The 17,696-nt window shown below is 32.9% G+C and overlaps 2 protein-coding genes across 8 annotated transcripts in view; one reads left to right on the top strand and one right to left on the bottom strand.

The window, feature by feature from the left end:
- Positions 1-17,696, top strand: part of LOC127701233 (importin-4-like) — a 997,117-nt gene that overhangs the window by 616,982 nt on the left and 362,439 nt on the right. For all 6 annotated transcript variants that reach the window (XM_052205057.1, XM_052205056.1, XM_052205054.1 and 3 more), the window contains exon 28: positions 5,849-5,918. In XM_052205057.1, the coding sequence (XP_052061017.1) occupies positions 5,849-5,918 (70 nt within the window). The remainder of the gene's footprint in view (positions 1-5,848; positions 5,919-17,696) is intronic.
- LOC127701240 (zinc finger CCCH domain-containing protein 13-like) overlaps positions 1-17,696 on the bottom strand; it is a 406,889-nt gene that overhangs the window by 195,730 nt on the left and 193,463 nt on the right. The gene's annotated exons all lie outside the window — the stretch shown is intronic.

The following is a 17,696-nucleotide window of genomic DNA, read 5'->3' as shown; positions in this document are numbered from 1 at the left end:
CGAGCCAGTATTCTGTTCGATCTTCTTAAAATTGGTATTTGCTGCTTTCTCCGCTAAGCATGCGGTATTTAGAGTAAAAGCAAAAAACTGGTCGGCCCGCAGTCAGAATAATGTCTCCTTGTCTTATTTCGTTAGTGTTTTACTGGTTAAGAAATTCTCCTCTGATTTTTCCATTACAACGGTACATAAGATTCTGTGCATTTTGGAGTTAGGAGATTTTCTGCTGTTTTTTGGAAACATATATTCCTAAGGCATCGGCCTCCCAAGTAGAAAGAACGTCAACATTGAAAAGTGAAACAATGGAAAACCTAGGAATAAGCATTTCTTTGATTGATACAGCCCACAAAAAATTATTCTTGTACTGTTAAAACCTAAAAAAAAAAAAAAATCAAACAGACCTAGAAAAATGTTCATTATACAATTGCTTGTGCTGGTTTGTCTCTTTATATTTATATTTATATCGGGTTATATGATCGTCAGCAGTCTTCGGAGGTCATCCCGATGATTAATTAGATCATGCAATGTTAATTGTTTCTTTGGGACTATTTGGAATTTGGATATACGTTTTAGTATGTTTTAAATCAAATATCAGAATTTGAATCAAATCGGTGAACTTATCGTCAGGTATGTGTATCTAGAATTTGGTTTTTGAATTATAATCTCTGATTGTTTGTTAAAGTTTTCTATCATATCACTAACTTTAGCATAAAATTCTGGTGAATCTTACTTGGACCATATATATGCTTATCAACGTTATTCTTTTTACTTCAATCTTCATATCAATTCCTAAAAAAATTATATCAGCAATGACTTGGACGAGTTCGAAAATTAGTGCCGATCAATTATTTTTAAAAGAATTATGCCCCTTGGAAACATTAATTATATGGAAAATTGCATCGTTAGTGCTCTCATGTGTACAATTCTTGCCTGATTTTTATGAAACTTATATTGTAGGTTTATATCACCGATGTCTTGGATGAGTTGGAAAATCTGTGCCGATCAATTATTTTTAAAAGAGTTATGCCCCTTGGAAATATTAATTATATGGGAAATTGCCTGGTGAGAGCTCTCATGTGTACCATTCTTGCCAGATTTTTATGAAATTTGTATTATTGGTTTATATCATCAATGTCTTTGATGAGTTCAAAAATCTTTGCTGATCAATTATTTTTAAAAGAGTTATGCCCCTTGGAGATATTAAATATATGGAAAATTGCATCGTTAGTGCTCTCATGTGTACAATTCTTGCCAGAATTTTATGAAATGTATATCATAGGTTTATTTCAGCAATGTCTTTGACACTTTCGAAAATAAGTGCTGATCAACTATTTTTAATGAGTTATGCCCTTGGAAATATTAATTATATAGGAAATCACATTGAATTTGCTCGGAAGCATTCATTTCTCTAAGATATTTATCAACAGTTTTAAAGAACCCAAAAATAGTGTTTTTGCCCTTGATCCTAGGATAGATAAAATATGTGCAACGCGGGGACATTAGAACTCTGTTCTTTTATTATCTTTTTTTTATGCATCTAGTAGTTAAAGTTTTTGATAAAAAATATTGCCTCCCCTCTTTGGTTTGTTGTATAAGAATCGAAAAGACAATTTCCTTCCATAGATTCTTTAGATGTATTTTTGTCCCCCGTGCAACGCGTTGCAGGTGACATAGAGATACCGAGCGTCTGTCCGTGCGTCTGTCCATCCGATCTTGTTAGCGCTTTCACATGTACAATTCTTGCCAGATTTTTATGAAACTTATATCATAGGTTTATATCAGCACTGTCTTGGATAATTTCGAAAATCAGTGCCGATCAATTATTTTTAAAAGAGTTATGCCTATTGGAAATATTAATTATATGGAAAATTGCATTGTTAGCGCTCTCATTTGTACAATTCTTGCCAGATTTTTATGAAACTTATATCATAGATTTATATCAACAATGTTTCAGACAAGTTCGAAAGTCAGTTCCGATCAATTATTTTTAAAAGAGTTATGCCCCTTGGAAATATTGATTTATATGGAAAATTGCATTGTCAATGCTCTCATGTGTACAATTCTTGCCAGAATTTTATAAAACTTATATCATAGGTTTTTATCAGCACTGTCTTTGACACTTTTGAAAATAAGTGCTGATCAAATATTTTTAACGAGTTATGCCCTTTGGAAATATTTATTATATCGGAAATTACATTGTATTTGCTCTGAAGCCTTCATTTTTCTAAGATATTTATAAAAAGTTTTAAAGAACAAAAAAATAGTTGTTTTTTTAAGTTATTGCCCTTGTACCTTGCATAGATAAAATATGTGCAACGCGGGGGACATTGGAACTCTGTTCTTTTATATCTTTTTCCGAAAGTGTGCATCTTGTTAACAATATCTGTGACAGTTTTTTTGTATTAAAGATAATCGAAAACATATCTCCTCTTCTCCTTTGAAAGTATTTATTGGCAGTTGTATGAGACAAATTTTATACCATTATTACTCATTTTTGTCCCCCACGTAACGCGTTGCGGGGGACATGGAAATACCGGGCGTCCGTCTGTGCGTCCGTCCGTCTGGTCTTGTTAGCGCTCTCACGTGTACAATTCTTGCCAGATTTTTATGAAACTTATATCATAGGTTTATATCAGCAATGTCTTGGACCAGTTCGAAAATCAGTGCCGATCAATTATTTTTAAAAGATTTATGCCCCTTGGACACATTAATGTTATGGAAAATTGCATCGTTAGCGCTCTCATGTGTACAATTCTTGCCAGAATTTTATATCATAGGTTTATATTAGCAATGTCTTGGACGAGTTCAAAAATCAGTGCCGATCAATTATTTTTAAAAGAGTTATGCCCTTGGAAACATTAATTATATGAAAAATTGCATCGTTAGCGCTCTCATTTGTACAATTCTTGCCAGATTTTTGAAACTTATATCATAGGTTTATATAAGCAATGTCTTGGACGAGTTCGAAAATCAGTGTCGATCAATTATTATACGACCGCAAAAAAAATTTTGTGGTCGTATATTGGTATGACGTTGGCGTCGTTGTCATCGTCGTCGTCGTCGTCGTCCGAAGACACATTGGTTTTCGCACTCTAACTTTAGTTTAAGTGAATGGATCTCTATGAAATTTTACCATAAGGTTCAATACCACAAAAGAAAGGTGGGGATTGATTTTGGGGGTTATGGTACCAACAGTTAAGGAATAAGGGGCCAAAAAGGGGTCAAAAATAAGCTTTTTTGTAACTTCCAGACTTAACTTACAGTGTATGTGTTAGTGTATGGATCTCTCTGACATTGTACCACAGGTTTCCATATCACAAAGGGAATGCTGGGATTGATTTTGGGGGTAATTGCCTCCAAATTTTAGAAATTAGGGGCCAAAAAGGGGCAAAAAACAAGCATTTTTCTAGTTTCATGACAATAAATTGTGTGTAAGTGTATGGATCTCTCTGACATTGTACCACAAGGTTCCATATCACAAAGGGAATGCTGGGATTGATTTTGGGGGTAATTGCCTCCAAATTTTAGTAATGAGGGGTCAAAAAGGGGCAAAAAACAAGCATTTTTCTAGTTTAATGACAATAACTTGTGTTCAAATGTATGGATCTTTATGAAATTGTACTACAAGGTTCCATATCACAAAGGGAAAGCTGGAATTGAGTTTGGGTATAATTGCCAAAAACGTTTAGGAATAAGGGGCCAAAAAGGGGCCAAAAATAAGCATTTTTCTAGTTTCCAGACAATAACTTGTGTTCAAGTGTAGGGATCTCTCTGAAATTGTACTGCAAGGTACCATACCACAAAGGGAAGGCTGGGATTGATTTGGGAGGTAATTCCCTCAAAAATTTTAGGAATTAGGGGCCATAAAAGGGCAAAAAAACAAGCATTTTTCTAGTTTCAGGACAATAACTTGTGTGTAAGTGTATGGATCTTTATGAAATTGTACTGCAAGGTTCCATATCACAAAGGGAAAGCTGGGTTTGAGTTTGGGGGTAATTTCCCTAAACGTTTAGGAATTTGGGGCCAAAAAGGAGCCAAAAAACAAGCATTTTTCTAGTTTCCAGACAATAACTTGTGTTCAAGTGTATGGATCTCTCTGAAATTGTACTGCAAGGTACCATACCACAAAGGGAAGGCTGGGATTGAGTTTGGGGGTAATGAATCATAAGGGGGTTCAAAAAATTTGGGGGGGGGGGGGTTTTCCTTTTTTTTTCTTTAAAATTTTCATTTTAAATTGGTTATTTCTGATTTATATATAAAAGCAAATACTAATGATATGGTTTGAATACGTAAATTAAAAAAATTTAAGTTCTAAGACCACATTCATTCTGTGTCAGAAACCTATGCTGTGTCAAATATTTAATTACAATCCAAATGCAGTGCTGTATCAAGCTTGAATGTTGTGTCCATACTTGCCCCAACTGTTCAGGGTTCGACCTCTGCGGTCGTATCAAGCTGCGCCCCAGCGGAGCATTTTATTTTTAGAAGAGTTATGCTTCTTGAAAAATAAATTGTATGGAGAATTGCATTGTTAGCGCTCTCATATGTACAATTCTTGCCAGAATTTTATGAAACTTAAATCATAAGTTTATAATAGCAATGTCTTGGACGAATTTGAATATCAGTGCCGATCAATAATTTTTAAAAGAGTTATGCCCCTTGGAAATATTAATTATATGGAAAAATTGCCTTATGAGCGCTCTAATGTGTACAATTCTTGCCAGATTTTTATGAAATTTATATCATAGGTTTATATCATCAATGTAGATGAGTTCAAAAATCAGTGCCGATCAATTATTTTTAAAAGAGTTATGCCCCTTGAAAATATTGATTATATGGAAAATTGCAATGTTATCGCTCTCATGTGTTCATTTCTTGCCCGAATTTTATGAAACTTATACCATAGGTTTATATCAGCAATGTATTTGACACTTTCGAAAATAAGTGCTGATCAAATATTTTTAACGAGTTATGCCCCTTTGAAATCACATTGCATTTGCTCTGAAGCCTTCATTTCTCCTAAGATATTAATAAAAATTTTAAAGAACAAAAAAAGTGTTTTTTTTAGTTATTGCCTTGTACCTTGGAAAGATAAAATATGTGCAACGCGGGGGACATTGGAACTCTGTTCTTTTATTTGAATGAAATTTACATTCATAGCAGAGTAATAACTTGAGATTTGGTACATGTATTAGACCTGATTCTCCCATAAAGTATTGTATTAGATAGTGTTTATGTTAAAATAACCCTGAAATATCTTACCTCCTCTACCTTTTTCTACATTTATTTCAAGCTGTTTCCTAAATGTACAATAAGAAATACTGTGCCAATATGGAAAAGAGACATACAATATAATAGAAAATTAAAGAAGAAAATTTGAGATTAAAATGTAAACAAGAAAAGACTAATGATAAACAAAAACATTATTATTTTGATGTAGAGTAACATATCCACTTATGTTCTATTTGTTAATACAGAAATACTGTGTACATGTACAATGGGAGATTACTCTATCTAATTGAAATTATAATAACAATTGTCTCCTCGTTATATGCAAATACTTTGATTTGTTTCAGCTCATTGAATTGTGTTTTTTTTTTTTACTTCAAAGGGTCAAACAAAAGAATAATGTACTGTTTCTGTTTGTGAAAATGAAAATTGTGTGTCTAGGTACATTGGAACTCTGTTCTTTTATTCAACTTGACAAGGTAACTTCGTGCAGAAGGAAAATAGAAAATACTCACTTCTTGACTATATTGTAATACACATGTAATTATTTTGTAGAACCTTATGTAACTATGCTTTGACATTATTATTTTTTTCATGAACATTTCTTGTCATTTTTTTTTAGATTAAAGCTCATATTCCAAAAATTCTAGAGTCTATTTCATGTGTAGTTGGAACAGAAAAGGTTAAACAAGGTATATATTTTTAGTACTTTGCTTCCGTGTGAGATATAGCTGTCACCTGGTATTGGTCTGGAATTTTTCTCTATCCCACACTTACATACTCTGTGCGAATTTAAATCAAACTGAGCGTGAAACAACGTTAGAATATTGAATGTATAATTGGTGTGAATGATTTTGACAACTATATTATTGTGAGAAACAATACTAAACTATGTTTCAAAATAATATTTTCGTCATGGCAGCAAAACAAATGTATGCTTATGCTTCAGTGCATACAACTTTATACAAAGCTTTATATTTCAGGAGACAGAATAGACGGATAATTCATGTCTTGAATGCTTTTAGGTCTGAAGTTTCATCTGCCATATAAACACCGTCCTTGACCACATTTTCACTGTTAAAATTACTGTTTATTTGGAAGATTATGTGAACTTTTCGTATACTATATGTGTTTATAAGCCTCAACTTTATTTATCCTCGATTACTTTTGTTAGGTGAACATTGTCAGTGACATGGACACACTTAACCTTGACCTCATTTAAATGATGTTCTTCAACAAAAAGATTTTGTTATCGATCAGTTCATCAATAGTTAATCAAATGGTCAACCATATTTGATAAGAAACCATAGGAAGTTTTTAAACAGCAGTCAACAACAAAGATATAAAAGTATGTTAATACTATAAAAGGCACTTCATGACGGGGTCCTTTACTGAATTGAAAGTGTGTTTAATTTCAGTCGGAATTTTTAGTATTCCTATTGTCATCTAATGAAAGCATTCAGTGAATTAGGTGTACAGTTTTCCTTGCTTGCAATAGCTTTCTGTTTGAACCAAATCTTGTTTTATAACATGGTTTCTTAAAAATCAAATTTTTATCATGAGCAGCTGGACATGTCGAGTGGTGCAGAATTCGCTTATACTTCTAGAGAACCTAATGTTATTGGGGTACATGTTTGCAACTTGTTATTCCTTAGTTTAATTAAGAAAGTGGGAGATAATAAAATGGGTACGTCTGTCCATAATCAATAATTCCTTGTTCATTTTATTGGTACTATTGGTTGCATGTATTGCATATTATACCTCTTTCTTTTCATATTAGTGGTTAGTTGCATGAGCCAAATAGATACAGTTACATTCGTGTTTGAACTTTCAGGTCCAGTGTTTAGTTTTACATCGTTTAATATAAGGATTAATATCATTTTAAGAAAGGTTAAATGGTTAATCATTTTACAATATATTATTCTTCTCTCATTCATATTTAGTATTCTAGTTCTAATGTTGTCATTGGAGATGGTTTACTCCTGGTTTGCCCACTTTTAATTATACCAATTATCTATTAGTAAAGAAAACAAAAAAGACAAAAGGTTTAATGAGCATACAATTGTATAGTCTGTTCCAACTTAGGTGTATAGGATCATATAGTTTATTAGCGTTTTCTATATATTCAGGTATTTTTTATTTTGTAATTCCATTTTCATTTGAATAGGAAAAAAATGAATAAATCAAAAAAAAATTTCCCTCAATAATTTAATATCAATTCATTCGATTCACATACATATTGAACAACTAATGACAAAACAATGACCTTCAGTTATAAAAGTGTCATAATAATTCATTAGTTTCTGAATGATTTTCATGATATAAATACACCAACACAAGTTGGCTTTTATTGCAAACATAATTTATATAATATATGAATCAAATTTATAAATGCATTGCATAATGAAATAAATAAAGCACTAATGTAAAATAAATAATATGGGGCACTAAATGTATAATGATGGCAAATACAATCTTTTTGTCGAGCCTGCGACTTTTGTTGCAAAAGCAAGACATAGCGATCCTACATGCCGTTGTTGGCGGCGGCGGCAGCGTCCACAAATATTCACTCTGTTGTTAAATTTTTGAAATTTTAATAACTTTCATAAACTATCCTGGATTTCTACCAAACCTAGACAGAATCTTGTTTATGATCATAAGATAGTATCCAGAAGGTAATTGTGTAAACAAAAATCCTGTGTGTTCGTATTTTACTTATAAATGGACTTAGTTTTTCTGCGAATTAACATTGCATTCACTCTTTGGTTAAAGTTTTTTAAATTTTAATAACTTTCTTGAACTATCCTGGATTTCTATCAAACATGGACAGAAGCTTGTTTATGATCAAAGATAGTATCCAGAAGGTACTTTTGTTTAAAAATCGTATTTTACTTATAAATGGACTTGGTTTTTCTGCCAATTAACATTAAATTCACTCTTTGGTTAAAGTTTTTAAAATTTTGATAACTTTCTTAAACGATCCTGGATTTGTGCCAACTTGGACAGAAGCTTGTAAATGACCAATAGCTAGTAGCTATCAAACGTAAAGCTTGGCTACTGAACAGTTGCATTTTAATATATTCTATTTGTTAGAATTAATTGGATATTTTTTATATTAAATTTCTAAGTTTGAAAATTTTGAAATACTTACGCTTTTCTACCTCAGGACTAGATAACCTTAGCTGTATTTGGCAAAACTTTTGAGGAATTTTTTGTCCTCAATGCTCTTCAACTTCAAACTTTATTTGGCCTTTCTAACTTTTATTGATTCGAGCGTCACTAATGAGTCTTTTGTAGACGAAACGCGCGTCTGGCGCAAATACAAAATTTCAATCCTGGTATCTATGATCATGATGATGAGTTTATTCAGAAAAATATATTTATTAAAATTTAAAAAAAAAAATATGTTGAATAAATAAAATAAATAAATAATCTATTATTATTATTTTTCTTAACTTTTTTTCAGAATGTACCAACAATTAAAACTATTTGTTGAGAAATTGTAAAAAAAATAAACATATTTGAACATATATTTGTTTATTTTTTATTTTTATATTTGTCAAATTCAATACATTTTCCTGCTAAAAAAACTAGATCAGATATAATATATTTTGGCACATTTTCCTTGATTTAATAGCAGAATATAGTATCTTTTATAAAATTTTACAGGTAAAATAAAAGGTAAGAAAATGACTATAATTCAGAAATAAACAATAATTGTTAAAACAACAATTCCCCCTATGTTTACATATGTATGTAATTAAAAGTGGGCAAACCAGGATGACACCATTGGAGATATATTGGTTTATATACTTGGGGTTGTTGTTGTTGTTTATACAAATTTATTGATTTTGTCATTAATTGTTGTGGGTTGGCTGTTTTGGCTGGACATGATTGTTATTCAAACACATTAAAGATAGAAATAATTTGAAGATTGACATCTTTTGGTCGCGTAAGAAGGTGGAGATAAGATAAATTCACCTACACACCTTGTTTAACCTCCACTTGACTGTTCAGCTGTTTCTATTTCATATTTGCCGCCATTTTGGTCTTTGTTTATTTAGGTGACCACACACTGATTAAGGACTTCAGTGTTGATAGGTTCTTAATTCTATATATGTTACAATGAATTTAAATTGATAATGGAACACGTACATTACTGAAAATATAAATTTGTCTAGATTCTCTCTAAGTAAAATATTGATTATATGGAAAATTGCAATGTTATCGCTCTTATGTGTTCATTTCTTGCCTGAATTTTATGAAACTTATATCATAGGTTTATATCAGCAATGTCTTGGACGAGTTCAAAAATCAGTGCTGATTAATTATTTTTAAAAGAGTTATGCCCTTGGAAACATTAACAATATGGAGAATTGCATTGTTAGCGCTCTCATGTTTACAATTCTTGCCAGAAATTTATGAAACTTAAATCATAGTCACAGGTTTATATCAGCAATGTCTTGGACGAGTTCGAAAATCAGTGCCAATCAATATATTTTAAAAGAGTTATGCCCCTTGGAAGTATTAATTATATGAAAAATTGCCTTATGAGCGCTTTAATGTGTACAATTCTTGCCAGATTTTTATGAAATTTATTTTATAGGTTTATATCATCAATGTCTTTGACGAGTTCAAAAATCAGTGCCGATTAATTATTTTAAAAAGAGTTATGCCCCTAGGAAATATTAATTATATGGAAAATTGCCTTATGAGCGCTCTAATGTGTACAATTCTTGCCAGATTTTTATGAAAGTTATTATAGGTTTATATCAGCAATGTCTTTGACACTTTCGAAAATAGGTTCTGATCAAATATTTTTTACGAGTTATGCCCCTTGGAAATATCAATTATAATGGAAATCACTATTTTTAGTTATTGCCTTTGTACCTTGGATAGATCAAATATGTGCAACGCGGGGGACAATGGAACTCTGTTCTTTTATTGTTACCTGCAAAACTTTACATAAAATTTGCAAAGTATGTCTTTTTTTTTTGTGTGTAGCATCGGGATAGTTTGTACTGTCTTCGTGTCATTGCCCCGTATATAGATATAAGAAGATGTGGTATGAGTGCTTATGAGACAACTCTCCATCCAAGTCACAATTTGTAAAGGTAAACCATTATAGGTCAAAGTACGGCCTTCAACACGGAGCCTTGGCTCACACCGAACAGCAAGCTATAAAGGGCCCCAAAAATGACTAGTGTAAAACCCTTCAAACATGAAAACCAACGGTCAAATTTATATAAAAAAACGAGAAACGAGAAACACTTATGAACCACATCAACAAACGACAACCACTGAACATCAGGTTCCTGCCTTAGGACAGGTGCAAACAAATGCAGCGGGTTTAAACGTTTTAATAGGCGCCAACCTTCACCCTACCTGAAACAATAGTGTAACATCACAACATAGAAGGTTGTTTTACATATTTGAACAAATTTATATGAAAAAATTCAGAAAATTATTGCAATGATAAAATGAAAGCACATTTTTACATATTTAGAATTCTTTAATCTTTTTATTTTGGTGGCACTACCTGCACATCCAGTATGTGACTGTAGGTGTCATTTTTAGGCCAACACATTTCAGGTGATACGTGACCACTCCAGACATCCGTCGCAAACTAAATATCTATATATATGCATGTCTATACCACACACTAAACACGGTTCCATTCTGCTATATCCTTCTTTGGCGATATCTTGGTTGTTACTAGTACAATAACTTCTTCAATATAACTGCACAAAATTTGCATCTAATCTTGAAAGGATATATACATTTCACCGACCACAAATTGGACATCTTGCTCATTCATATCAATACTTAGGAATATTGAGTTGTTTTAATCGACCTCCTATGGCAAAAGTAAACGTCATACATTTGTATTGGTCAATACATCTGGAAGCTTAATCATGTAATTGTTTAAATTTATTTCACAGATTATTCGCAAATCAAACCTTTTTTATATCAGTGGCTGCCTGAATAAATTTTGTGGGTAACAATAACTGCAGGTAACAATAAAATATTATATAATTGTTAACTGCAATTTCCGTATGAAATCGGTTCCCTGTCCGGAAATACCTTTCGGCGATTAGTCTCGGAAGTAACAATTATTATTTCTTATTGTTACTTTTTGCGGGTAATCGTAGCCAGTGCCTACAGAAATACCCATTTCCCCTTCCTACCTTTGCGGTTGTCTTGTGTTTTATAATTTCAAAAATAGATAGTTTGACTAAGTGTAATATATACACTTCCATATGCATACTGTCATCAGAAATAGAAATATTATTAAACTTATATGAAACTTCAAATTTAAAAAAGAAGTTGAATATGTTTTATATTCTTGAATGGCTAAGTTGTATTATAAACAAGTGTACATGGACTTTCATGTGAAAGAAAATCCATTATCTTATCAAAATCTTCAGAAATTTACTGCTGTCGAATTATTGTCTTCGTCGATATTTTTCCGTATGCAGTGACCTTAACTACGAGACCTCTCGTTAGAACTTCGGCCACCGCACAGTGCAAGTGCGAGGGAAACTTGTGATGACAGAATGTAAACAAACGTGCACTGGAAGGTAAAGAGTAATAATTTATTCTTAAGGAACAAATTAAATGCACAAAATCATGTAACAACAGTTATTGAAAAGTTATTAAACACATGGGAACGCATAGAAAAATAGAAAAAAGAAATCAACATCGCTCTTTCAATTCACTTATTTTATACATGTTCCACGTGCCTCTGTGTTGATTGTTTATCAATGTCACAATCCAGTAAACCTCGGCAGCAAACTCGAAAGTTAATGAGCTTTCGATCAACAATCTTCAAATGAAATATCATGTGTCGATTATACGTTATAGATTCGTCATAAACGTAAAAAACGTTCATATAGGACTTAGTTTAGTATATAAGCATGCATTGGTTCAATAATTTCCTGAACATCAAAAATTTTTGAAACTCGTTTCATATGACTTTAAGTTTAAACAAATGTACAGTTCGGCAACCTTGTGCTCTATGCAAAGTTATCATTTTATTTGTATGTTTGCTAATGCTCGAACCAATTTTTCCATTTTAAAATGAATTTTTGACACATGTTCATTAAAGTTTTTTAAATTTAAGAATTGTGTGCGCTTTTTAGGCCGAATAAAATGTTTACAATAATATTCATTATTTTCTATGGTTAGCACTTGCCTTATAATAACTGCAAAAATCTACTCAAAATTTGATAACATTTTTTGGGGTAACTGCTCCATTGCAAAAGAAGTCAGCAACACAAAGAGTAACTATAGTATGTGCATATAAAAATCCTAATTTAAAAACTGGCCTTTTTTTTTTTACCAAATGAGCGATATACTACTTGTTTCCAAAAGGCATGAACATCAGTTGTTAATATTTTGTTTTCTTATTCATTAGATTCAATTGGTGATGGTTTAAAACTTTGTTTGGAATTTCATCTAGTTCAATCTTATATCCCTTCACTGCATTTAATATAAAAGTATCAGTTTTTATACGCCTGTTTACGGGACGTATTATGGTTTACCGTTGTCCGTCTGTCCGTCTGTCTTCAACATGTCGGACAATAACTCAAAAAAGCTTTAACCAATTTTCATGAAACTTTGGTGAATTGTTTATATCTATTGACGTAAGCTCCCTTTCGATTTTTATCAATTTTTTAGGGTGCTAAGTTTCCGAGTTATGGGATTTTATTCATAAAAAGGGGGGATTTTCCAGTTTTCGTACAATAACTCAAAAATGCTTTGAGCAGTTTTCATGAAACTTTGGTGGCTGGTTTTTATCTGTTGAAATAAGCTCCCTTTAGTTTTTTCATAAATTTATGATATGACATTGAGGAGTAATGGAACTTTATTCGGTGAAAAAGCGACGGGCGTATCATGTGCTCATGGCGCAGCTCTTTATTTACAAGATATTATAATTCCCCTCCTGTGAAATGTTAAACTTTGTTTATATAGAAATAAGGAGATATGGTATGATTGCCAATGAGACATCTATCCACCAGAGTTCAAACGAAGTGGATGTAAGCAATTATTTGCAACCATACATCCTTTAACAATGAGAAAAACCCATATCGTATAGCCGGCTATAAAAGGCCCCAACATGACAACTAACGGCCTAGTTTATAACAAAAAAAATTACGAAAAAACAAATATGACAGACACGAACCAACGACAATCACTGAGCTACAGGCACAGACTTGGGACAGGCACATAATGAATTTGGCGGGGTTAAACAATTTTTTGAGCGCTCAACCCTCCTCCTAACCTGCAACAGTGGTCTAACAGTACAACATAAAAACAAACTATAAAAATCAGTAGCAATTATCACTGTTACATTATCACTTACGCTTAACGTTTGTCTTTGATGTTAAACCCACTCTTCTTTTTTTTTTGTTATTATTGCCCTGTATCTGTCCAGAAATCCTAGCATTTTTTGCTAGAGTGGTGTGATGGTTTTTGCCATGGAGGCCGTGGATGTGTCTCCACTTTGCGTCCATCTAGAAAAGGCTCACTGAAGCTAAGTTTACTAATCCTCCTCTCTTCTTTTTCAAGATCCTCCTATTTGTAGCTAAATTATCACCAAAGGCATATTCAGTGACATGATTGTGACTCTTTTATATTGATAAGGAACCTCTGGATGATCAGTTGCTTCCTCTTTCTGTTTGCAGTGTAAATGCCATGTGTTACTATTTTGAACTTATCTTTAGTCATGTTCTTCACCACATTTGGGTCCGGATGCGCAATTCATCTCAGGTAGGCGACAATGGTAGCCTTTTTTTCCATTCCTCTGTCCATATCGTAAACTTGGATATGTATGATGGCTTGCTTCTAATTTTAGACATTTTCGCAGATGTGGTTAAAATTTTGGGATACGAAGTGAGATGAAATATTTCACAAAATGCTAAACCCCAAAAAGGTGATGCGACTTCAGTAAGTAAAAAGTCTCTATTTTCACACAGTTCAATTTTCTTGAAATTCACTTCTTTACAAACATTTTATAACTCAAAACTTTTTGCATCTTTATTTTTACAGTCTTCTGCTCTTCAAAAAATGCACAAGTGGTAAAGCTCAGTCAATTACTAAAAACAGCACCATGTCCAATATAAATGCATACAGGTTTTTGTCTCGCCGGCTACGAAAGTCGCCGAAAGTTGCGGAAAGCGAGACCATACGGATTGCTTTACCGGTGACGGCTGCGGCGAAGGCGTCAACAATTGTTAAGTTTTCTGCTTAAGTTAGTTTGATAGGAACTAAGTTGCATTACTATCAGTACATCTCAGTTTGATGACTATTTCCAGGCCCTGCCCCCTAGGTCATGGTCCAGTGACTTTGAATTAATTAGCAATTTTCAATGTTAAGTTTTCTGCTTAAGTTAGTTTGACAGGTTCTACTTGTGATAGATCAATGATATTTTGTATGAAGTTGCATTACTATCTGTGCATATCAGTTTAACGATTATGTTGAGGCCCTGCCCCCTAGGTCATGGTCCAGTGAATTTGAATTAATTAGCAATTTTCAATGTTAAGTTTTCTGCTTAAGTTAGTGAGAGTCTATCTGACGTTTGTTTACATCGGCCATGTTTGATATGTTCACCCATAATATAAAAATAAAAACAATTCAAAAGAGAAAACTAACGGCCTGATTTATGTATAAAATAATGAACAAAAACAAATATGATATACAGCAACAAACGACAACCACTGAATTACAGGCTCCTGTTTGCATTGTAAGTTTAGGGTCGGTGTTTTCATCACCGAACTCCACCGCACACCGCCGAACACCATAAAAAGACCACTTACCCTTAAGGAAAACAATAGTATTTTACAATAAAACGATGAACTTTATTAAATTACGTAAAATGTAATCCTATTATCAACATTTTTCTATATTTTAATGTGCATTATAGCTGAAAACAAAAAAATTTAAAAAACGTTTTGGGATTCAGCAAAATATTTTTTTACTGAACTAAATTGTATAGTATCTTTTAAAATGTCATTACTTTTCAATTATAAGAAATAAATTGTTCAAGTAAGTGAAAATGATTTATTCAATGTGAGATTATCATAATAATTATATGAACAAAATGTTGTTTGACTGAAAGTGTACTGTTCTGACAACAGCCCTTGTAAGACCAAAACCCCAATGATGACTGGGGAATAAAAATATGGTCACTACAGGTCTTCTTCCGACCGGCAGTAAAACCCTTTCCAGAGTGGGGCGTGCGTTTGGCTGTGCGGGATGTACAAGTACGCTTCCACGTCCGGTCAGAATGGGGACGTTAAATCCGATGCCTCATGTAAGGAGAGTGCCACGCTCTATGCACGTTAAGATCCCTTGTAACAACTCTTTGTTGTGTCCGTATGTGGCCTGTAGCAAGGCAAAATTTTTGTCCCTATCCAAAATACCCTCATTTTCCAGTGGCAGTCTAAATTTTCCTGACCTTCATTCCAGACGGTCTCTATTACAGGACCTACCTATTGTATTCATTGTTAATTTGTTCTCGTCCTGAACATGCATGACAAAATTTGCCACTGGACGTTAAGCAACCAGCAATCAATCAATAAATGTAATACCAGAAAACTGTTCTTTTTGATTCTCTGGTTATCATTTCTTATTAATTTGTAGAAATATGTATACAAATATTCATCCTCGTTCAGAAGGTTAGTCAAATATATAAATAAAGATGAAATTGATATATTTAGACCTGGTAGATGGTATTTTAATGTGTTCGGTGGTGAAAAGACCTACCGTTTATTTATTTCCGGTTGATCTTTCGTCATTCTTTTGTTTACACTTGGCCCTGCTTCATCAATATCTCGTTGAACAGGCCTTTGTGATTATTCACTCGATATCTCAGGTGGTCTGGGAGGGTAAGCATTTCCTGCTCCACATGTGGCACCCGTTGTGTAGCTTATGTAAGTTTCACCTGTGAATTCACTAGCAATATTATTATGATAACTTTCTCCCTTAGATGAATTCATATTTATTTTTATGTTCAAGTTCAAGATATTCAAATTATTTTTGTCATTTAGATTTTAGTGAAATTTCCAAGAACTAGTAGAATTCTTTGTGACAGCCTGTATTCTTTTTTTGCAAACATGTCAAGATAAGGTTTTGTTTAATATCTGAGATTAAGGATTTATTTATACAAAGTCCTCAGAAATGGACCTGAGTTCGTTTAACTTCATTTGTTCCATATTTGACTAGTGTAAACATATATTATTGGTCCGTTTATAGTATGTTGTAATGTTGTATTCATATTTGATTGTCTGCTGTTTATACCATTTTTATGCCCCCGCCGTAGCGGAGGGGGCATTAAGTTTTACCCTTGTCCGTCTGTCCGTCCGTACGTCCCAAAATTGGTTTCCATTCTCTAACTTAAGTTTGCCTCAACCAAATGTTATGAAACTTATACACAATGCTTATTACCACATAACACAGATCAGGTTTGAATTTTGGGGGCGTCACTTTTACCGTTCTAGAGTTATGCCCTTTACAAATAGAAAAATTGCTGAATTTTTAGTTTCCGTTCTCTAACTTTAGTTTGCCTCAACCAAATGTTAAGAATCTTATATTCAATGCTTATTACCACAAAACACAGATCAAGTTTGAATTTTGGTGGCGTCACTTTCACAGTTCTAGAGTTATTCCCCTTTACAAATGGAAAAATTGCTGAATTTTCGTCTCCGTTCTTTAACTTTAGTTTGCCTCAACCAAATGTTATGAAACTTATGCACATGCTTATTAGCAGAAAACACAGATCGAGTTTGAATTCTGGAGGCGTCTCTTTTACCATTCTAGAGTTATGCCCCTTTACAAATGGAAAAATTGGTTTCCGTTCTCTAACTTAAGTTTGCCTCAACCAAATGTTATGAAACTTATGCACAATGCTTATTATCACAAAACTCAGATCAAGTACAAATTTGGGTAGCATCACTTTTACCGTTCTAGAGTTATGTCCCTTTATAACATTATATGCAAGCGGGGGCATCATCTGTGTCCCATGGACACATTCCCCATTTATTAAATTGTATGTTATGTAATATTTAAAAGTATATAACACCTGAGTAAACATCCAGCTAAACAGTTACCTCCTTAAAAAATATTTTGAATTGACATTAAAACCCTGCCTTGAGAAAGTCTCTGCCCTCATTTCCAACTTCTTGCTAAAATATTTATCAATGAACAAAATGAACAAAGACTTGATTGTCGAAAACAAATTGTATGAATGATGATTTCTACTCATTTTTGTGTTTTGTGCAAAAACGTTAGGAGATAGAGAGAGCCTGTAAACAGAAAACATGATCAGCATTACACGATCCACAAGAGATTTTAGTCCAGAATTATAGATTCTATCAACAGTCAGCAAACTTTAAAATGTTTAAAAGGAGTTATTAAGAACAAACAAATTTTATGCGCAAACCGCCTAAATGATTGTACTTTTTTTTATT

Source organism: Mytilus californianus, unplaced genomic scaffold, assembly GCF_021869535.1.
Source record: "Mytilus californianus isolate M0D057914Y unplaced genomic scaffold, xbMytCali1.0.p SCAF_5, whole genome shotgun sequence".
NCBI lineage: Eukaryota > Metazoa > Mollusca > Bivalvia > Mytilida > Mytilidae > Mytilus > Mytilus californianus.
Note: the sequence above shows the minus strand (reverse complement) of the source record. Positions and strands in the feature narration are given on the sequence as shown.